Raw genomic sequence first — 23,708 nt, forward strand, 5'->3', positions numbered from 1 at the left:
CAGCCCGTCCCTGTGTGTGCCGCAGCGTCTCCGGGGCCGGCGATGGCTCAGGCCGGGGTGAGGGTGCCCGGAGCAGGGAAGGGAAGGGCAGGCGATGTTTTTGGGGTCGGAGCAGGGAGGGGAAGGGCAGGCGATGTTTTTGGGGTCGGAGCAGGAAGGGGAAGGGCAGGCGATGTTTTTGGGGTCGGAGCAGGAAGGGGAAGGGCAGGCGATGTTTTTTAGGGGCCGGGGAACGCTCCCGGCAATGCCCGCCCGGCGCTGAGCGCGGCCCCCGCTCCTCCTGCCCCGCCCGCAGCCAGGCTTGCGAGCCGCTCCGGGCAAGACAAAACGGGAGAAATTAGGAAATTAATTACCACAACCCTCAGGCTATTTTCACAAATAACTCCAAAAAGACAGGGGGAAGAGGGAAATCAAGCAACGCACGTCTCCTGCCTTGAAACATCCTGCGAGTCTCGCTCATTCACCCTGCACCATCAGCGCCCTTCGTGCCCACTCCCAAACTCCTTTAAAAAGCACTTTATACCTTCTAAAAGCACTTCTAGAACTACAGTCATCTCACACTGAATGCTTACAGATATCTGGGGGAAAAAGAAAGAAAATGCAGAATAAACCACCTACCCAAAGTATTGACACCATAAATACAACCACAGCAAAGCTATCAGGAGAAAACATTTATGGGTTTTTTAAACTGGAGACAGGAGTTGCTTGTCTTGTGGACTTGATGTTATAAAAACAATCTTAAAACCGACTGCAGTGTGCCCCTGTGATAAATAAAATTGCATTTCATGACAGTTCCTGCATTTGTTCTGTTCTGGTTTATGCAAATAAATTCAGCACAAAAGAATAAAATTATGAAGTAAGCGTTTCTTCACAAAATGAAAAATATCTCGTGGCGATGAGACCACTTGAGACAACTTCTCACAAATGGCCTGGACTTACGCCGACAGAAATAAAATTCTGCCCATGAGGAGAATGATGTTGCTTCTAAACTTTGAAAGTTAAAAGGAAAAAATGGAAGCTGGAGCATCTCCATTTGCAATTTTAAATAAGATCTTTATTTAACTCTTGGAGCAAAAGCCAAAACTTGCTCTTTCTGTTTTTTGTTTTTTGTTTGAAACCACAGTAAACTGATCTCCAACCTTCAATAACCTTATTACCAGTAAATAAAAGGACTGATGAAGCTAATGAAATATGGGGAGAGTGTCCATATTTTCATTATAAAATATGTTATAAGGACATTGCCCTTATTGTACTTTTTCTTCTTGTTGTTATAATTATTGTTTAACAGAAATCTCATAATTTGAAGTAACATAGTAAAAAGTAGAAAAAAAGAAAAACCTCCCTCCCTTAATAATAATCACTGAAACTAGCACAGTTTCTACTTTAGATCAATTTAAAAGCTGTTTTAAAAATGTACCAAAACACAGCACCATTATGATCACATTGAATTTTTCAAATGAATGCAATGCAGACTACAATTATATTAAAAAAAAAGAAAAAATCTTAAGAATATTCCAGTGCTCCACATTTTAAAAAGGAAGGCATTTGTCTCTGGTAACAATTCCTAACAAGACCAGGGATGCATAAAATTCTGAAGTAATATGTTTAATGTCTTTCTTTTCCCCCAAAGCATTTATATTATTTCTTTAGTCAACTCCACTTAAGTTTTTCAATTAAACTTCCCTTTTAAATGCATGCTTAGTGCAAGCAGCAGAAGATAATGCACAGAAGAAATACAAGTCAAAACCAGTTAAAATACACTGTCATGGACTATTTACACACTGCCTCTGAAAATATCAACAAAACTCACATTTATTCAAAATCAGTCAAAATATAACAATATTCACAGAATTTACATATTTATCTGGCCTACCTCTCACCTTTATGTTGCTACAAGAAAGATCTATCAGAAAGGGGGAAAAGTATAATACGAACAATTTTTTTTTTACTAATTCAGATTTTTTGTAAAAGCAGCACCCACAAACTGAAGAAACCACAATTGCACTCTGATTCAAGGCTGAGGGTGAATGAAGAGTCTTTAAAAATTCAGAAATCAGGCAGATTTTTAATTGTCCCTCTCCAGAGAAAAATCATTCCTTTTACAGCAGAATATTTAGAGGGTTTTATTCCAGCAGGAAGAAAACGAGAAATCTAAAACTGAGAAACAGCACATGCTTGATTACAGAAAACTGAGGGTAAAAAAAACTTTTATGAAAGCTCTTACTTTTTAAAGTTTTCACTATTTTGAAAAAAGGAGAATTGAGTGAAACAAATACACTTTCAGTGCACCCCAAAAGCACATAAGGGAAAAAATGAGCATATTAACCAAAAAAAAATTTTTCCAATCAGCCACTCACTGTAAGAAGAAACAAAGCCTATGAATCACAAAACCAGAATCCCAAGTGGTTCATTTGACTTGCAACCGTCACAACAGTCTGCCTGCATTTCAGACATGATACACAAATTGCGGAAGGCAGGGTAACAGTATGGGGTTGTAAGGAGACCAGAGCTCAGGCAAAACAGATAAATCTTGATTTTACCAGAACACATTGTTTTAAGAAGTACTAAGGAAATTCTACTGCTAATGGATGGGAAAAAGAAAGTATACAGCATAACATGATTGTTTTCATTTTTAAAACAAGGACCTAATTTTTTATTTTACAAAGATATCTTTAAGTTTCAGTCTTTTGTCTTATACCAATTGTTTGATATTACTGGGTTCACTTTGAAACTAATTTTCACAACCACTTAGTGATTTCAGCAACACTGCCCACTTTATATACAGTACTGCTTAGAAGTTGTCAAGTTTGGTGTCAGACAAAAAAATGAACACAGGCTAAGATGTCAATCAACATCAGAAAAAACCTAAAATGAGGCGTTTGATAAATTTTTGTCTTTTTGTTGGCCAGTTTCAAGGTTTTGTGGTAGTTCAGCTGCCCTGAGATTCTGCAGTGGTGTGCAAATGTGAGACTTGTGAAAGGAAGGAAAACTTTGCATGGTTTTTTGTGCCCAGCTGAGGGGAAGGCTGAAGGAAAGGCACAAGGAAACCCACTGGCATTAAGGACCTACTGAAAAAACCAAACAAATCCAAACCCTCCACAGAACAGGATGCAATTAACAGCAAGACACAAAGCTGCAGGAAAGCAAACCTCGTGGAAATATTAATCTTCAAAATGTCTTCTGCATTAACAGAGAAACTTTCCAGCCACTGTGGGCTGAGAAACTGATTTCTGAATAACATTTATTTGAGAGCACCTTCATCAGAGCCAGGATGTACCCTGCACAAATCCTCCTCCACCTTCACCTAGTCACAAGGGACATCCAAATGCTTATATAAGTCAGCCTCTTCTGCAGCCATTCTGTCCATGATATCCCCCAAAAAGAAAAGACCCAAAAGTTTTTAGAGTGCCACACATGAGCCAACTATTGAAAGCAGAACAAATGAAACCAAGGAGGCTGCCAGCAGCCGGGATAGGCAGCAATGCAGCCTAACGTGACAAACTACATTCAGGCTTTTGAAATATAAGAAAGGAGGCATTTTCCTCACTTTTGCTTAGATTATTTTGATTCTAACCCAATTTTTGGTTGATGGAAAAACTCTCATTAATCTCAGTCACACAGGCTCTAGCCTGCCTGGCACAACACCAGCTATTAGGAAAGCAGGGAATGTTACCCTTCTCTCCTCAAATATTGATGAACCAGTTTCTATTACTGACATGATCAACTTGACTTGTTCAAATGACCATCAGAGTGACCATTAAGAAAAAGCCAAGTTATTCACACAAGATTTCCAAATACATGCCCAAAAGTTTTAGGTACTGAGTAAGGCCAGCTCTCAAAGAAATCTGATGTTTCTGAAGAAACTCAGGGATTTGGAAAGCTGTCAAGATCAGAAACCATCATTATTTTTCCAATCAGCCTTTTGAATTTTGTCTGCATTTTACTAACTTTAATGTACAGAACTCATTGAGGTTGGGTGGTTTTGGTTTGTTTGTGGTTTTTTTGTTTTTGTGTTTTTTTGTTTTGTTTTTTTTTTTTTTTTTTTTTTTGTTAGACTTGTTTCTGTTATGGTTTGTTTTTCCTGATGGGGTTTAGTTTCTTTTTTGAACCATTATCTTTTACATGACAGTAAAAAAAATGCCACAGCATTCCTTTCTCTAGCTACAAACCAAACAAGATAAGAGTGATTTCTCTGTTACTCTTCTCTGACTACATGAAAAAAGCATGACCAAAAATTTCAGATCCATAAATTTGACTAATAAACACATAAAGATTGAGTCACAAGCTGCATGACTGCAGAACGATGGACTGAGATTGTGTCACGAATGATATTTTTGGTGAAGTTTGAAAAAAACCACTATGGAGCAGGAGTCAGATACATCTTTCTCCCTAAAAAATGATGCTGAAACCAATAAAATTCCTCCCATGAATATGCAGAGCAGAGTTTAGACTGTACTCCTTTTGTTCTGTATGAATTATCCATCACATTTCTATTGTATATTATTAAAGTGACTTGCTTTATCCTCCCAACCCCCACATCTGTGCTGCTGTAATTTATGTGAATTACAGTTAATGATCATTTGCATTATGCTTAATCAGCATATCAATAATATACTCTGCACAGAGTAAGTAGCTCTTCTTTCTTTCCCTTTTAATGAAACCTATAGAAATGGAGCTGGGGTTTGACTGATTGGCATCACAAAAAGGTTGCCTGGGCAGGTGCTGGGGATGGTGGCACAGGACAGGGGCCTTGTGGCTGCTGCCAATCATGCTCAAGCATCAGCAAAACCTGCTATTATATTTTTAATTCTTGTGCCTTGCTATCTGGAGGGGCCAATGCTTTGTGCCGACAGGGTTTTAATGAGCTTGACCAGATCAGTGTTCCTGGAGCCAAGGCTGTGGCTGTGTGGGATGGTTCAAGGAGAGATCACATTCTTCCAGGGTGATATTACTCACCAGAGTCTAAACCACTGCCATTACAGCGTGCTCATGTGGGACACACAAACCCCTGAATACCAATGAGCTACAAACCTTAACATGAATATTCAGGAATTTGTGGAAAGCTATTATTACATATGCCCAAGTCGAGAGAACTTACAGAAATAAAGAAGAACCAATCAATTCGGGTCATTTTGCCAGAAATCAATCAATATCATGTATCAACAGGATAAAATTATTAACCTAGTAAGAGGTTTGTTAAACACTTCAGTTAAATTATTTTTAAAAACTCTGTAAGTCACCAGCTTTGGTGTCCTGACATTTATGTGAACACTGCTGCACGCTCGAGAGGAACTGGCACGACACCAATATTCTCATTTGTGAGTCACAGCCTCCAGTGCAGCTCTATCAGCTTTACCTTCTAAATCACTGCTCTGCTATTAGCAATCTTTCAATATGATGTGACATCTTTATTATAATGTTTTTCTACTGAAGTTTAAGTTCATATTTTAGCTCAGAGACAGACACAGCCATATTTACCAGGTTTAATTAATTGACTATAAATAAAGGGCTGTAAGAAGAAGGCGCCTCTCTCACACGATGCTCAAGTTGTCACCATTTTACAGCAAAATGCCAATTGGGATAGGATAAACATTGTTATTTCTACACTTTACATTTATATTTCAATATGTAAGCTTAAAATTTCAAGGTATTTTGAAGACTACAGTCTAGAGGCTCCACTCTCTTCCAAAAACAGTCACAGCATATGATCTACATTAATTTACTGCCACGCAATTTTTAACAAGGAATTTCATTAACTTACAAGAACATCAGTGAAATTCCATGATTTACTTTGGCTTCTATATCCGAGGATATGGCAGTAAATAGGAACAGCATGTACAAACACACGCAAACAACAACTTGGGCTGGATTTACCTGACAAAAACTTGCAAAAGCCAATAAAATTGACCTTGACAGATCCAGGGGCCCTTTTTGGTGGGGTAATGCAGCACATCTGTTTTCCTTATAGCCCCCATGATACCCTGCATCACTCCCTACCAACTGTTTAAGGCATCCAAGGCAAGAGAGACACAGCTGCAGGGAGCAGAGCAGCAGATCTGCACAGCTGCAAGGAGCTGAGCAGAGCAGGAGAGCAAAGCAGAGGAGCAGTGGGAGCTGGGAGAGAAAGGCTTCATAAAAAAAAATGCAAGTGAAAAAAGAAAACCACACTGATGAACTAGAAATTGCTGGAGAGTTCCCTCTTGGACATCCTGTTTAGAGATGTTTCTTGTTGGGAAAAGTCAGCAGAAAAAGCCACTAGGAGGAAACCTGAACCCTCTTCCCACTTCTTTCCCATGAGAATGGAGCAATTTTATCCAGAGACACGGAGAGAGATCCATGCATAAACTCAAAAAATGAACCAAACCTTCATCCTTAAATACTGCTAAACACCTGCTTAATGCCTAATATCAAGAAGGCACAACTTAAACATTAGCAAAGGAATCCCATGAGGCAGAGATGCAAAGGCACTGTTAACATTGATTCTGTAAAAGTGATAAAGGTGAATCAACAGCTTGCCCAAAGCTTTAAAAAAAAAGAAAAAAAAGAAAGAACAAAGAACAGCAAAAGAAAGTCTCACAGGTGCTTTCTTTCAGCAAAAACTTGATGGCTCAGCCTTCTCTGAGAGCAAGGGGCAAGGGTATGGGGGTTCTGGACATGGGGGTTCAACTGCCAAGCTGGTTTTTTTTTGTGTGTTTGGGGGAAACAGAATGCAGGAATGCAAGAGTCATCCTGGATATCTGCATGATGTAATGCAGAAAGAGAGAGGTGGAATGTTCCTACACACATACACACATTCCACAGAGACGTGGAGGTGGGGAGTGAACACATATCAGCTTCACTACATAGATATGAACCATTTAGTCATCAATATGATGTTATTAAAAAAATTTTTTTAAAGAATCTTGCTGGGAAAAACTTTGTAGAAATGATGGAGTTAGCAAATTGGAAAGCACAGGTGCTTTAAGACTGCACTTCTAAATCTTCCAATAGAACACCTACTTTCATGAGATCTGGATACAAGGTAAACAAAACAACCACCAACCACCTCCAGAACATTATGTAGACATTTCTGTAGTAAAACTTTATCTCATGACTTGAACAGTTTAGCAACAATGCATCACAAAAGTTACAAATAAGTACTTACATCAGCCACTTATGTCCCCACAGCTCTCACCTCCCACCACTTCCATCTGAGCAAATTAGCAAGTAACACCATGAAGCAGAGCCATGATCTCTTTTAAAAATACACTTTATGACAGAGAAGGAGCAGTACCTAAAGAGAACTTTTTGCTGCTGTTGTTCAGTGCACCTCTTGCTTTCATGTTTCTCCCCAAGGAACGAGCCCTGCCAGGGGTTTACCTGCAGTGGGATGGGTGCTCTAAAGAGAAGGCCCCACACCTGTGTAAGCCATATTTTGCAAGTTCAGAGCAGATTATTTCTGCATCTCCAAAACCCCAGCCTTATTGCACAGTGTCCTCTGAAGAGGAAACAATGGTTAAATAGCACATTGGTCTGCAGCAGCACTTTCCCATTTCACACTCCAGTGAACTCACCCCATGTGACGGGTAGGAGATCCAGCCCAGCTCCCCTTGAATTGTTTTTGAATCCAGCAGATTAACTACAAAAGAAGACACAAGGAAGAGGAGTGAGTTTCCTTTGCCTCTGCCCAGTTAACCTCAGTTACCCACACCCAGAGCTGTGTTTATTTGAGGACCCTGTGAGCAGATGATTTGTTCAGGTGGCCAGGCGGTGAAGCTGTACAGAAGAAAAAGACAGACAAATGAAAAGGATCATCTCCTTTAGCTTAAAACACTATGAACAGCAGACAGGGCAACTTCTGAAAACCAGAAAAGTGACAAAAAACAAACAAGGGATCAGGGCTAAATTAATTGCAGCAGGGGGTGGGAACAGAACTCTATCAGCTGCACAAACCACAGTTTTCCCCTCGGATGTCTGAAATTTGGGTCACTGTATCTAACTGAAATGGTGAGATCTGAATATTTAAATCATTATCTGATTAAAGGTATCCATTTGGCATCTATAATCTTCTCAGAATGCAGGAATAAATAATGAAAGCTGATTAAAGTCCTTCCTGCAGTTCTTTCTTGCTTCTGATCTAATTTGTTCTCAAATTGTCTTGCAGTAGCGTTTGCTAAATGTCATGTGTAACACATTAGATACAAGAGTAATTATTTACAATGTTACAAGTTCAGACAAACCTGCCTTTAAAGAGGGCCATCAATCGATTGCTAATCTTGCTGGTTTGGTTTTTGGGGTTTTTGTTGAGTCATGCAACAATTTTCAGTGTGAAAAGGAAGATTTTATTTGTAAACAGTTTCACAGGCATTTTCCAGTCAATCAAATCTCAGTGGATTTACACCTTATTTTAAACACAACGGGTATTTAAAATAAATATGTATATCAAAATTAAAGGATATTCTTCTTATGGCATTTATTTGTTTCCTACAAGCACAAAAGTAAATTATTTTCCTCATCTTGGCCATACACCCTCCAAGTGCTTGATCACACACTTCCCTAAGTAACCACTTCTTTATCAACATGAAGCAGAAAAGGTGCATTTATACTAAATACTGTATAAAAGAAAATAACCTCTATATAAATATCAACTAATGAAGTATTAATACTTCATAGCAACACTGTAATATTTATGATCTGCAATCTGAGCTTACTTTTGTTGGGTGTGTTCACCACCCCTCACACCCCTTTATATTTTTTTCCCCCTTCAGTGTGGAAATAATGATAATGAGAAATGAAATAAATCTCAGCATATGCTAGGACATTTTAACACCTGACAATGACAGATTTATTAGAGGTAGCCACTGTAGCAGCTTCTGCTTCTATTTGTTAACCTGAAGGGTTATCACTGTCACTAGAACCAGATGGCCTGAACATAGGTGTTCCAAGTAAACAGAAGAACAGGAAACAAAAAATGAGGAACAATGTCTATGCATCAGCTGAGTTAAGTTATTTGTATTATTTCTTCATTCTCCTTTTAACTGCTGTTTAATTTTGGACACCACTTTAAAAAAAAAGGGCTCTGAAGGCATTATTTTTACTGTTAATTAGAATGTGCAGAAGGAGATGCAGGTGTACAGTATTAGAAATAAGACTGTGCTATAAAGAACCATAAATAAACATATTTTCTACATTTTTGTGCATACATATTTGTGTTTTGTATGGATATATGTGCACTGCTCTACTGCCAGGACTGAGCTGCTCTGCCATCTATGTGAGAAAAATGTTTCCCCCTGCAGTTATACTCCCCTTTAAAAGAAAACAATAGCACTGTTTTATCTACATCAATGAACAAAATATCTTTACTAATCTTACAGAAAGAACATAATCCAGTGCTACATATTTCTTAGCTCTGAAACAAGTCCTCAATCATGTAGACAAAGAAAAATCAGTCAGTCCTTTATTGAGTGCACAGGGCCCTAGGCAGGCAACTCTGCAGCAAGGTTTGCATCCATAAAAAGGAAACAGCAATAAAAATTCAAAAGGAAAAGTGCACTTCTCATTTTTTGTTAGTAGAAATTCCCACAGATTCTGGATCTCCCGGGATGAGACAGATCTGTTTGCCATGCATCTGCACTGCACAGTGCTGAATAGAGTGTGACTCCTGAGGAAAATCACTTGGCAAGAAGTGGCTGAGGCAAATCACCCAGGAGCAAACTTAAGTGATCTATTTTATATATAATAAATAATATATATGAATATATTATTATATTAGTTATATATTATTTATTCTTTCAGGACAAGCTCCTTGAAAACATGATTGCAGCCGCTCTGAAACTGATTAATTCAGTCCAAACTGAGTTTCATCTGCAAAACACATCCAGGCAATGGATCCACAGCTTGGTGGAAATTCCCCCTCTCTAGATCTGCCCTGCAGGTCCAGCTTGCCATCCCAGGCATCACAACAGGACATGGATGGCAATTAAATGTTCCATGTCCCCCACAACAGGCAGGTGCCTCAGCCATGGGACAACCTGATATCATCAGGATCAAATCTATGAAGTTAAGAATAATTTTTCAGTTCTCTCCTTCACTTCACTTTCTTCATTTCCTTCAGACTGGAACCACTACTTTTCCATGCTCAAACCTGTTTCACTACATTTTAGAAGTCCTTTCAAGGGAGGTTTTGACACTGGCTACAGGAAGCTTCTGGTTCAGATGGGTGTTGCGCTGTTCTTTAATAGTATCTAAAATGCAAAAAACATATTTCCTTTCAAGTAGTAACTTGAAAAAAAACACCTTTTTATTGATAAAAGCTTCTAGGACACATTTTCCCTGTGACTTCATGAGAGTTGCACACCTTGATAGAGAGGAAACAATAACGCAGAACTTAGAAGATGCAATCTTGGTCTCTAGACAAAAATGACTGGGAGAAGCAATGGTTCATTTTGTCATTGTATGTCCTAGCAGTACCTATTAATCTGGAAATTGGAGGAGAAAATAGCATTTCCCTACACTAAGGCATAAGAAATACATAAAGAATGGGTTAGAAATTCATAGCCTGATTTATTTTTCTTCATGGATTTGGATAGTTAGGTAAAAAGTAAAAATGGAAAACTTCACCCAAGGACTCGATTCCTACATTAGCTCATCACAACTTCTTTTAATCCTGATAGATCCTTTAGTGTAACAAAATACACCACTTGGTCAGGTCCATTTTGTGAACCAATTAATGAAGTGTTTCATGAAGATGTACTCAGTCTGATCCTCACTGGCAGGCATTTTTCAGTGTGATCCTCATTTTTTTTCCCATATACTACTAAAGTTAAATGAAAGCCAATACTTAAATAGCCTACAAATGCCTACAGCCATATATTTACTAGATGAAAGAAGTTTATGAGTTTCTCACACAACTCATTTGCTCTCCTTGTACCAACTCCTCCTGCAAAACTGTGTGACCATCACTCAGCTGGTTCCTACAAAAATCCCTCAGGTTGACCAGCCAGTTACCAGGGGCAACTCTTAAAAAAAAGCTGAACAGTTTCTTTGCTAGTGACCATTCTTTCCAACAGAATGTCTTGGAAAAGATTCCTGGTTGTGCTGAGGAGACACAGAGGAGCTCTCATAAAGCAACTTTAAGTAAATAAATAAAGTGCTGTCTAACTAGCTCGGTGTCCTGCACTGGTTCCCATCATGTAATTACCTTGATTTAAAGCTAGTGGTAATTCTAAGGGAGAATTTACTGGTATTAAGATGAGCAGCCATGACTTCTGACTCTGAAAATCAGTGATTTGGTCCTCCTGTAAAACAGCCCTGCTCTCCACACTACAATGCAGTATTTCTGCCTATGCAGCACATCCCTAAAATGCCAATTAAGAACATTTTCTCTTTCTAGAGACTCTTTCCTGCCTGATTCTCTTGGCCTTCCCCATGCACAGCCACAGGAGAAAGCATTATCGGCTCCCTCCATGAGGATTTCCAGAGGGTAAATCGAATCTCTCCCCAGAACTGGAGTAGGGATGTGGATGTGAAACACAAAGCTCCCTCACTCTCCTCTCGCAGCATCAGCAGCAGATGAATGGAGGCTTGGGTGGAACATGACACTCCTGCTACTAGAAACTGCTTCCAGATTTGGGAGTGATGGTCCAGGGCTCACTAACAGCTTGTTTCATCAGGAGGGATGTCAGGGAAAGAAAAGAACCCTAAAACTAAACTGATTCCTGAACACAGTTTGAAAGCTGCAGCATTTCCAGAAACACGTGGAGTAATAACTGCCACAATGAGCTGAATACAGTAGAAATACCTCCCGCAAGAATGAAAGTAAACAAACAAATCTTGCGCCAGGTAGAATCACTCTGAGATTCCCCTCACTGCTGAAGAAATGAGGAAAGCCTGCTAGGGGACACTACCCTGCAACTTGCAATATTTAGAGAACCACCTACAAACTTCACCAGTGAAAAAATAGAAAATACAGAGCAATAGCCAATGTCAAGAGATATTTAAATATTTTTTCAGCTAATTAGCATTTACATTAATACTAAAAAAATGCATAAAAAAACCTCACATCACTATGTTGTCTTCTCTTGTCTGGCAACAAACTTTGAGTTTTTACCCTGGCTGGTTATTAAAAAAATGCCAACAAATGGGAAAAATTAAATTTGCTATGCAGCAGCAACAAAACAAAACCAAAACTAAAAACTGGTGACTGTCTAATTGAAATGTGCCATATAATCCCAAGCAGCAAAGAAAATACTCTGTGGCAGAAAGTCAGCCAGAACTTGGTTTTGGGGTGGGACAGAGTGGAGTCAGCACAAAGCCTGATGAACATATTTGGAATGGTGAACCCTTCCCAGCAAAGGGGGCTTGCACCTGTATTTTCATCCATCTACGAACACAGATCTGAGCCTTCCCAACTCTCCATTATCCTAGCAGCGGCAGCAGATCACTTTTGTGATTATTCTGGGGCTAGAACCAACATTTATAGACAGGCGGGCAGAACTCAGGCCAAAGTTGCACCTTGATGCAATTTTAATTTCTAGCTAGGATCAGCTGTCATGCTGGTGTTGCCATGAAACCAGCTAAGGCAGACCAAGAAACCTTTGGGAAGGGACAAGGGACAACAAATAAAAAAGGGTGTCCAGCAGTGAAGTCTGGTTTTAAGTAGTCTGATTTGTTGCTTGTTTAATAATAAAAGTCAAGCCTCCTGTGATTTTATGGTCCTGCATTTTCCCTCAAAGATTTTAGTGAGGATGTTAGCACTGCTCAGAAGAAAATAAAATAAAAACAGCTAATAGAACTCCGCAGCACTTTCCCAACCCACACGCCAACAGTTTGGCCCATTTACTGAAAAATTCTTTCCTGAAGCTGAGATTTCTGCCGAGCCCAAAGCCAGGCTGCAGTCCTGAGAGAGGCACAGCCCTGTGGGGTCTGCACTTCCAGCCCTCCTTCCCTGAGCTGTGACACTGCACAACACAAATGTGATTTTGTGCAGAACATTCCAAATTTGGCAACTGTCATGTTCAATCTGTGGTCAAACTGCTGACTGAAGGACTCCAGCAGGGTGAGGGCAAGGGATGAACAAGCAAACAAAAACCAAACTGAATTAAAAAACAGTTGCTGCAATACTGAACACAGGAATATTCAGAAAATACTGGAAAGACCAAGCCTCCATTATTTTCACTTAAGTGTTAAGTAAAAACTTTCCAAAATTATGAGATTTTGTCACAAATATCAGATGAAAAGACAAAAAACTAGTAAATTGTGTCAAATTACCCTAGAGAACATTGCTTCTGGAGAAGATAAAAGCTTCCACCATCAACTCGGATGAGTTGGCAAATTTTAATTTCATGGTAGCTTCCCGCAGTTTTTGAATAGGAAGAATTTAATTTTCCTCCTCCCAGATTTTACTTTTCTTATCAAACGCACTCCCCAAGAGCATCTGAGGCCAGATTTAGATACCTCAGCTTTTCCTACAGCTGAAAAAGAAGAAGAAGCAGCCAAAGCAGCAACCCCTCACTGCAGGTTTCTCTCAAAAGGCTGCCATGAAGGAGGGAATGCAGGACAGAAATCAGCAATGCAGGAATGCCTACAAATAAAAAACATCACCTGCACTCCATGCTAAGTGGAAGCTCTCCAGTGGTCTTCCTCATTTTGCTAAGCATGGAGCCTGCCTGTGGAAAAGGGACAACCATCCACCCATTCTCAGTGATGAACATAGGCAAAACAGATTTTTATTTCTTTTTTATTGCTTTGAAACATGAGCGTTCTCTTGATATGGTTAAAGTGGCACAAAGCTCAATTTCCAAGTATGCAAAAACATATGACTGGTGGTGGGCTGGAATGCACTGTTTATCAAAGGGGCCTAATAAGGTTTCAGTTTTATTAGGCTATTTCCTGTAAGTTGATATGTGCCAGTCCTTTTCATTAAGACAAGGATATAAAAATTAAAAATTGATTAACCTAATGGGTTCCAAATTACTGTCGCCTTGGCTTCTTTGCAATTTTTTTTAAACAGTTCCAATTGGTCCTGTTCCAGTGCCTCCTACAAAAAGCAAGAGGCAGAAAGCTTCAGGATACCTGAATTAGAGTTTAGCTGAACTGACATTCAGATACAAACCCTACAGATCTCATTCCATTCCACCACTCTGGCATTAAATCTGATACCACTGAGGCACCATGTTAAATATGCAAATGCAAAATGGGAGCTACTGTGCTGAAAGGGTTTAAATTCCCTTTAAAACCCAAGTTATTTTCCTCCTCTCAGAGGAAAAAAAAATCCAGAAACTATGGATGAGATTGAGTTACCTAAACCCTGCCAATCCCTGCCTTTTATCAGCCCAGAATAGAAGTGGGTCTCTTGTAGGATGTGTCATATTTGTCAGTCCCACTGGGTGCCCAAACCCTGAGGCACATAAAATGGCACCACGTTATGTCTAGCCAAAACTCAGGAGCAAACATTACTCAAATCATTTCAGTAAGTCCTAAAGCACTTCTCAGAAAGTTTTAACCACACTGCACATCTAACTCTTTTTACTTCTACATTCCCTTGGAAACAAAAAGTAATTTCCAGTATTCACTGGTTTTACAGAATTGAGCTCTCCGAAGGTCTGGTAGATTTGGAGTGTGACAAAGATCCCCTTCGGGAAGACTTTTAGCAGCTTAAAGGGGAAAATAAATGTTGAGTCGGTGTCCAAGTTCACTTAAGGTAAGCTGAGAAGTCCAAACCTACTTTGACACGCTCAGTTTCTGGAATTCTAGACACCAGGAAGTGTCACAAAAAAGACTCTTCGACACACACAACACCCACAACTAAAAGTTCCAAGGTTCTCACAAATTTTACTGCAGTTCAAACATATTCAAAGCGCAGAAATCAACAAAATCCACAGCAAGTGATCAATACCCCTTTGGAGGACAGAAATTTTTGAGACAGGGACCAGAGCATAAGTCCAGGAAATGGCTATTCATTTGTTAAAAAGGCTGTGATATCCCCCTAGTGAATCAACTGGCAGCATGCCACAACTCAGAAAAAAATCTGGCTTTTAAGGAACTCCTTGCATGGGGCACAGAAAAACAAAAATAAATAGAGTTGGGTTGGGCTCGGTTGAGTTTTGTTTTTCTAAGTTTAAAGCACAGAAGTCAAGAATTGTAAAACAATTCTGAGAATCCTGAAGCACTACATTTGGAAAGCCACATGCTCAAGTGTGCCCTGATAACTTTGTCAAGCTTTGTTTCTCTACCTCCATGAATAAAGATCCCCAGCTTGCATGGAATGCTTGGGCCCTTACATGGCTGCCCCACAGATAAAATAAACCCACAGAGCAAATGACTCAACACCATGGTGCAAATTGCAGGAGTAAAACGCCAATAGCATAAGAAATCTCCTCAAATGTCATGCTGAGAAAATCAAGATGCTGAACCCATTTTTATTTTCCAATGCAGTGATGTCACCAACATGATATTTTCATTGTTTGCCAGGTTAACAGAATTTATGGAGGTAATTAATGCAGAACATGTGTGCTGAGCTATCTGTATGAAAAATGGAATTGCCCCGACTTCATTTGCTGCCTTTGCAACCAAAACCCCACTAACATCTTTTTTCACTATTTCCATATGTGAGAAACACAAATATTTATAACAAAGGTAAATGACTGCTCTATTCCCATCTACCCACAAGACACTTTCAGACCCCTGCCTTCTGCTTATTCTTCTGCTTCCACCACCTTACCACAAAGGGATCAAGTTTCCATCCTATTCCATAAACTAAGCATGTTCCTCACGCTTCTTCTCCAGTGTTTCTGTCCTTGGTTTGCATGGAAAACTTCTGTTTTAATTCTTTGAACACCCTATGTCTAGCTCTAGCCCACCTTTCAGGAAAAGCAATGTCATTAAACATTTAATTCTTCTCTTTTGCCTTTTCTTCTGGGCATCCACAGGGTCAAAGCATCCGGTAAACAGCTTTTAGTAAAAAGAGGACTGGGCACATAGCCCTCAAAATCAGGGGAAAAAAAAGATCTTTGCCTTCGACTCTTTCTGGCTGAATGTTGATTTCTGGAAGGGAAGGGACAAAAACCAAATGGCACCGCCATGAGAGGAAGGGTGGGCAGGTGAGCTCACAACAAAGAACATGATGAGTTTTCCCGACAGCTGGGTTTTCTTTGGAGAGTTTGGGTGAGGACAGAACATTCTCCACAGCTGGAACCACATACTCCAGGAATGCTGAGTGCTCAGGCATTGCCAGGACATTTGTTCTCTGGGGTAAATCATGGGAGAAAAGCTTTTTGTAGGGTAAGGCCCTCACCATCTCAGAACCTAAAGGCTTCACGTCAGTTTTCTCCATGAACATTAAGGCTGGGCAGACATAACTTGCCTTACTTTTCTTTTCTTTTATTTTTTTTTCTCTTTTTTAAAGAAAGCACTGTCAGAGCAAGATTAAATAGAATGGTGAACATGCCTCTACCCTTTCTTAACTGCAGCCTCTGTTGAAATTCACCACTGGTAAATCAGAGTCACGAAGCTTACTAATGTAAACAAAGCTCAGACTTTCAGGGAGGCAAGGAATTTCTTAATTTGTGCTTTGCTCACTCTCTGGATCCCTTTCAGGGCTGAATGCTGGGTCCCTAACTTTGTCAGTAATCAGGGGAAGTTTGGATTTTTTAAATATTCAGATCTGATTTTCTTCATCTCTGTATACTTTTTCTCTTCCTTTAATCCTTTTCTCCCCTTCTAAAATGGGTCTCTCAAAAAGCCTGGCCTCTTAAAAAAAATAAATCAAGAACAAACCCCCTCTAGCTGCTTTCTAACTTCTCAGCAACTAAATTAAGCAATCCCATGTCACTTGTTATTATTTGTTACTGCACGAAGTTTGTGGGGAAGCCCACCACAGACCGAAATATATTTTTGTGATTTAACTGTAATTTATTTAAAGAATAACTTGTCACTCTAGATTTTCTACAAACCCCTCCATTCCTAGGCACCAATTTAAAAGTTTTAGATTTTAATTGCTGCCCTCTTAGGTGAGGCAGCTATACTTTAGCAGGTTTAATTATTGTTTAAAAAAATGCCATGCAAATCTTTCTATCCAAATATAGATATAAAAACATTATGAGAAACCAGCTGAAAATAAAAAAAAGCCCCATTCCCACACCATATTACACTAAACTGCCCTGACTGAATCTTAACATTCAACCTATTGTTCTCTTAATTGCTAGCCAGTTTCAACCACTGTTCGTTTGCTCTGCTATTCTTCTTTCATCAATATTTTTCCAGTAGATTAATGGGATTTTCCTCCATATTTTGCCTGAAACAGCAGGACACAGTAGTTAAATGAACAAAAAAAAAAAAAAAAAAAAAAGGAGAGTGGTACAAATGTTTCTGCTTACAATGTGTCTGATTTAATAACATCTCTGCAAATTTAAAGCTTTACGTGCTGGTTCCCGCTCACTCTTACAGACTGGAACTTTTCTGTCACCATCCCAAGGTTTCTTTCAGGCAGGATTATCTTTATTTCTACATCTTTATTTCTTTCATTCATTCACTGCAGAAATTTGAAGGGACTGAATTTTAATCTTGCATCTGTTTCACACTGCAAAATGAGAACTTGCACTTGGATTTAGAAAGTGCCTAGGAAACTAAAAGACACAAGATTTCTGCTGGGGAATACAATCCTGAGCCCACAAATTGCTACCACACTCTGTTTCCAAAATTACACTCCTGGGAGCTCATATCTAATCTTCTGAATTAGCCTATTTTTTTTTTAAGTTTTAGTTCTTGTTTAGAACAAGTTTAAATACGTTTAAAAAAAAAAAAAAAAAAACTACTGCTCTAAAGTGTTTACAGAAATAAGGGCTACCCCACTGTGGTGAATTTTTAGGAAAAACAATCATTTTACAGTAGCCAGATGCTTTTGTAAACTAAAAAGTCTTCTATTTCACTCTATCATTTCTTATGACAAGCCTTTTCCTCCTCGCTGAAAATATATTTTCAGTAATGTTTCAACAAATCTAACAATGCAAAAGAAAGGAAATGTTCCATTCCAGAAAAAGCACTCTTTGGATGATGAAATTGTGCTTTAGAAAGGCAGGGGGTTAGGGAAAACCCTCTGCCCCACCTCTGGAGATTTATCTAACAACTCTGGAAACATCCAATTTTGCACCTTAGGGTATCAAAATTACCTTCTGGGTTTCAATACCAGCTCCACTGAGCAGAGCTTTGAACTTCACCGTAAGTAAAGGCATGATTATTGCAGCAGTTACTTCTTTATTTTTATTTTCTTTCCCAGAAAAATCAAAGAGCAGCTACAAAGCTACACAAGTTACAGGTATCTTATGGCACTAACTCAGGCTCTGTATAAAACTCCACAAACAGGACTGTGGTATTTGGTAACAGCTCTGTAGTGACCCTCACTGGTGATAAAATCCAGAGCTCTGAAAACGAGAAAAGGAACACCTGCATCTGTATTTCTAAACTTTCATCAAGTGGGGATTACAAGAACAAGAGCAATTATAGACATTTTCCTGGAGGAAAACTCCCAAGTTCTCCAACAGAATCAAAAAGTAAGTATACTAATAGCAATTTACCTAACTCCAGCAGAGAATAATTAAAAAAAAAAATTAAAACTAATTTGTACATCCTCCCAGGTGGGAATGAAAAATTTAAGTTCAGTTAGAACACACTCCTGATTTGCAAAGCTTTTGTGTAAACAACTGTTAAACTTGGTGTGCCTATTATCTGTTCGATGCTTGCCCATCTGGTGGTGCCTTTCTGCTGAAGCTGAGGGTACAGAAGAGTTCTGACCCATTTCTCTGCCCTGAGTGCTTTGCTGGGCAGCAAGTATGTTGTGTCCAAATTAACTACAATATGAATTAATTGCTGTGCCCAATTTGCACATCTTTGTATTTCAAACACCTGCTTTAAGTTTGCCATAACCAATGGAGAGATTTTTTTTTTCATTTTAATACACTATGCTGAAATAGCAGTAAGTAAAGAAAAAAAGCCCAATGACAAACGGTAAAGAAAATAAGTTATTCCACATGTTACAGTCTATTATCAAAAACGTTGACAGAAAATTATGCACTTATCCACCTTCTCCTAGCTTTAAAACCATCACACCATGGTGTGAATCATGTTTATTATTTGTCCAATGACACAGTTTAGGATTAAGCACAGAAGCTTTGAATACGACACAGCTGTATGAAAAACAGTTGTCTAGCCCCCCATGACTCTGAGCTTTCTGAAACTAAATTTTAAAAGGCATCACATTCAGACTTCTAAACCTGCTTTTAACTTCTGCAGATAAACAGTCAATTGCAAGCCAGGGGCAGCAGCAGGAATAGTGCCACAAGAAATGAAGACTTACCCTGACCTAACGATACATGACATAGAGCAAAGTAAGATTTGGGAAAAGCATTTCCCCCTTCTGATTCTATTGAGAAGTTCCCAGTATTGTCAGCCTTCCCCAAAATCACATGCAAGACTTGGGCAAGGATTTTGTTCCATGTGCAAGCAGCACATTTTTCAAAACCACACCAAGAGCTGTCACTACTACAAAGGCACAGTAAATTGTCTTTAGCAATTTTAAGTGTTAACAGAGACCCGCTCAGATAAAAACGGTGCATAATTGTGTGGTTCTGCAAAGTTCTGAGATGGCAATCAATGCTCGAAAGATGAAACTGCAGCTCCAAATCCAGACTGAAAAGAGAGGCTGATTGGAACCTTCTTACTGTAAACCCAAAACAGGCACTGTTTGAAGCCAAGTACTGTAAGCAGATTTCCTATATTGATCTTTTGGTAGCTGTGCTCACAAGAAATTAATTTTATGCTAGATTGAGAGGTTACAAGAAGTTTCCTGTCTGCACAGTCAAAATATTATTGAAGCAATTCAGGTTGTCAGTAAAAGCTTAAACAAATTTGCTGATAATCCTGTTAATGACCTAGGTCAAGTGTTAACTGTTGTGGGTTATAAAACAGCGAAATTAAGGTGGCTGGTACCCTCAGGCAGGCAATATAGTTACAGAAGAGACCGAGGAGAAATTATTAAATTAAAGAACGAGAGAACTCACTCGATTTCTTGATACCACAGGAATTATTCAGAAAGAGAACTGCATCCTTCTAAGAAAAAAAGAAACACAATCCTCAGCAAGCAGAGAATAGCCAGCAGAGTGGAACAGGAGAACCTGAGGTTTCTGTGCACCTACGGGGCTCAGTCTGCAAACTCCAAACTGGAAAAGTTGGATGTTAAATCTTCCTGACATTGTCGTGCCCCACAGAAAAAAAGCACACACCTTTTACCAGCAAACACAGATAAATCTGAGCTTCAGAGAACTCCTTGGGCTCCTGTGATTGTGTAGGGAAAATTTCTCATGAGCACGGCAGAGTTTGAAAACAAACTTGGGGCAAAGTTTTACTTTTAATCCAGAAAAATTCCTAAATAAAATTTCTCTGGGATGAAGCAAATTAAGAAAATCTCAAGCTCTCTAAGAAAAAGACAAAAAAGGAAAGCATTGAGCACCACAAAGTGCAGTAAGACAGCAGTTTGTCTTCAGCCCCTCTTTCATCCTTTTCTCCCTTCATCCCATCCACTGCCACTGTAGTATTACCACCAACAGTCACGAGTTTTCATATTAATTACAATTGTTAAGTGAAGTTGGATTTAAAAAAAAATATTATTTCAAGTCAAATAAATTCAGGAGCTATTTCTCTGCCCACACTCTTGTAACGTGCCCACTGCAACATTTACATCCCCTAGAAGTTAGACTAAGCTACACAAACCCACCAGAAATTAGTTCCATCCACTCTTAAAACAATTTATGGGGAGAATTTCAACAGTAGCTTTAATATAAAATGTAAGGGAAAAGGTAGACATTTTTATCTATGTGCCTACATTAATAAATGATGTCCAAAATATATTTTTTTTTATTCTCAGTGGTGGAAAAAGGAAACTTTTCTAAATACGCCAGAGAAATATAGAAACATCTATCTCTAGTTTTGGGAGGAAATGTATGGGAACAACACCAGAAATGTAAATGAAGTGGTTAGAAAAAGATTATTTAATAGAGAAAAATGTCATCTTCTGACATGATTTAAAGCTGTACGCTAACACTCGTTCATCAAATTAGTGGGTCAGCAAATTATAAGAATTAAGATTTCTAAGCTCACATGATCAATCCATATAATGTAAATAAATAAAAGGATTACTGAGCTTTCCTAAATGGGGTTTAAAAAAAAAACCAACTAAAAAGCCCTTAAAAGTTGATCTCTTTTTTTTAAAGAAAACTGAAAGTATTTCTCTTTTTTAAAAGCAGAGCAAAACACATACTTAAAAAAAAACGCCACTCAAAAGCAGGTTACTCTCCTGTAACTGCATTTTTACTGTTGTTTTCACTACCAATTTTGCAAATATTGCTCATCTTGTACAAGCTCTTGAAGCTGAGAGAGAGAAGGGAGGCAGCATTTGCTGAAAGCTGACTTGGACAAGTGTACTTAACATGCATTCCGTATGATACCCATATTTTCCCTCCTTTCTCAATTCTCAGCGCCAGTGGCTCGAAACAAAGACACAAAAAGTGGGGTTTTTTTGCAAACTGGAACGCTCCAATATCTTTCTGGCATAGTCACTCTCAGTTTGCAGAATGTGTCTCCACTGCCATGGAGGCAGAGCTGCTCCACTGACTGACAGAACCGCAACCCTTCCCTAAGAGGAATGGTGATAAGACAACAGTAACCCCTACCCACACTCTTGCTTTCATTTCTGAAAATTATTTTTGAGAGATGACAATATTTACAAAATAGTTTCTATCTGGAGGTTTAAAAGTGGAAAGCACGCTCATTAAAAAAAAATTATAAAGCACTGCATACAAAACAAATTTGCATAAAACATACAAGCAGATGACATACTGCTCCTCTTGTATAATGGCACTGTAATTACCTCCTAGCAATGAAACCAACTGATTAAAGATTACCCAGGACTTTGCATCTTTCCTCAGTTATTTTTTACTATATTTCTTTTTCCTTCCAAAAATCATGGAAAGTTGTTATCTCACTGCCTTATCGCACAAGCACCCAGAATATCAGTAACTACATCAGCATTATTTGTAAGGGAGAAATAAATAATTGCTCTGACAGGTTTCAGAGCTTCTCTACACAACATCCAACTCAAGCAGGTGTGAGTTTTACACGGTTGTTGGTGCAAGAAGTTCTTCACAATCTTTGCCCTCTAGATGTTATCCCGAAAGATAATTGCACTGGACAACCTGGTCATGCCGAGTGCCTTCACTGCAAGCAAGCAAAAGCTCCATTCCTTTTTTTTTTTTTTTTTAGTAAGGAAAGGACAGGGGTCTTTTAGGGTTTTTTTTTTTCAAGTATTTCAATCAGTTTCACAGTGTCTGGTTGTCACTATTTATTTTTTTCCCTGAAACTAGCATGGGTTTTCAGCAAGTGTCATCTTAGGAATTAACACACCAAAAGAAAATAAACCACTCACTCTTTTTTCCTCGGAAAATTACAGTCACATACACACACAAACACAACTTTAACGCGTTGACAACACATCCGATACAAACAACGCGATCTGACACAAACCCACTAGGGAACCAGGAGGAGGTTTTACAGGGCAACAAGCTTCTTTTGCGGATTAATTAAAAGTTTTGAAAGGCAGGACGACTAGCGCAACCACCAGCCCTGCAGACGAGTAAGGGCTCGGAGTTATCACCGGGCTGAGAGCGATCGGGGGCTGGGGCAGAGGCGGCTCGCCCCGGGCACCTGCCGGGGCTGCGGGTCCCGGGCCGCTGCCCCTTCCCCGCCCCGGGGCTGCGGCTCCGGCTGCCCATCACTGCCGGAGGGCCGGGGTGGCACGGGCTGCGCTGCCCTCGCCAGCTTTGCTCGGGGGACCGTAGGGCGGCTGCCCGCGCATGCATGCATGCATGCATCCATGCATCCATCCATCCACGCCCACCCACCCATCCATCCCTCGCACGGCCGCGCTGTGCCAGGGCGAGCCCCGCGCTCCCGGGGCGAGGAGCCGCTGCCGCACGGGACCACCTTAACGGGGAGCAGCGGGGCGGGGGAGGAATAACGGGGGGGAACAACAACAAAAAGACCCCAAAATTAAAAAATGAGGAAAAATAAATAGAGAACGGGGGGAATAGCGGAAAAGAAGAACGAGGAAGAAACGGGTCACCCGGCCGTGCCGCGGCTCACCTTCGTTGCCGGGGCGGGCGCTCAGACGGCCGGCAGCGCCGAGCGCGGCGCGGAGCAGCAGCAGCAGCAGCAGCGGGAGGAGCAGCAGCAGCGGCGGCGGCGGTGGCGGCAGGCGGCGGCGGCGGTCCATGTCGGCGGGGCAGAGCGCAGGCACAGCCGCATGTCTCCGCGCCGCATGCCACCGCTCCGCGCCCGCTCCGCGCCGCCGCCACCGGCCCCGGCGCCGGGACCATGCCCCGCGCCCGCCTCCGCGCTGCGCCCGGGAGGGGCCGCCCCCGCCCGGCCCCGCCGCCGCCGCCGCCGCCGCCGCGCAGCCCCCGCCCCGCTCCGCGCCCCGCCCAGCGCCCCGCCCCGCCTGCCACAGCGGAGCCTGCCCACAGCCCGCCGAGATGCCCCGCTAGCCCCGGGAGATAGCCCCGAGCCTGCCCCCAGCCCCGGGAGATAACCCTGAGCCCGCCCCCAGCCCGCGGAGATGCCCCGGAGTCCGCCACAAGTCCCGGGAGATAACCCCGAGCCTGCCCCCAGCGCCGGGAGGTGCC

General features: G+C 40.5%; 1 protein-coding gene across 1 annotated transcript in view; it reads right to left on the reverse strand.

Moving 5' to 3' along the window:
- EPHA3 (EPH receptor A3) overlaps window positions 1-23,416 on the reverse strand; it is a 176,293-nt gene extending 152,877 nt beyond the window's left edge. The window contains 2 exon segments of the mRNA XM_030945987.1: window positions 7,554-7,618; window positions 23,170-23,416. Of these exon segments, the coding sequence (XP_030801847.1) occupies window positions 7,554-7,618; window positions 23,170-23,299 (195 nt within the window). The 5' untranslated portion in view covers window positions 23,300-23,416.
- Window positions 23,417-23,708: the final 292 nt, after the last annotated feature.

Source organism: Camarhynchus parvulus, chromosome 1, assembly GCF_901933205.1.
Source record: "Camarhynchus parvulus chromosome 1, STF_HiC, whole genome shotgun sequence".
NCBI classification, from domain to species: domain Eukaryota; kingdom Metazoa; phylum Chordata; class Aves; order Passeriformes; family Thraupidae; genus Camarhynchus; species Camarhynchus parvulus.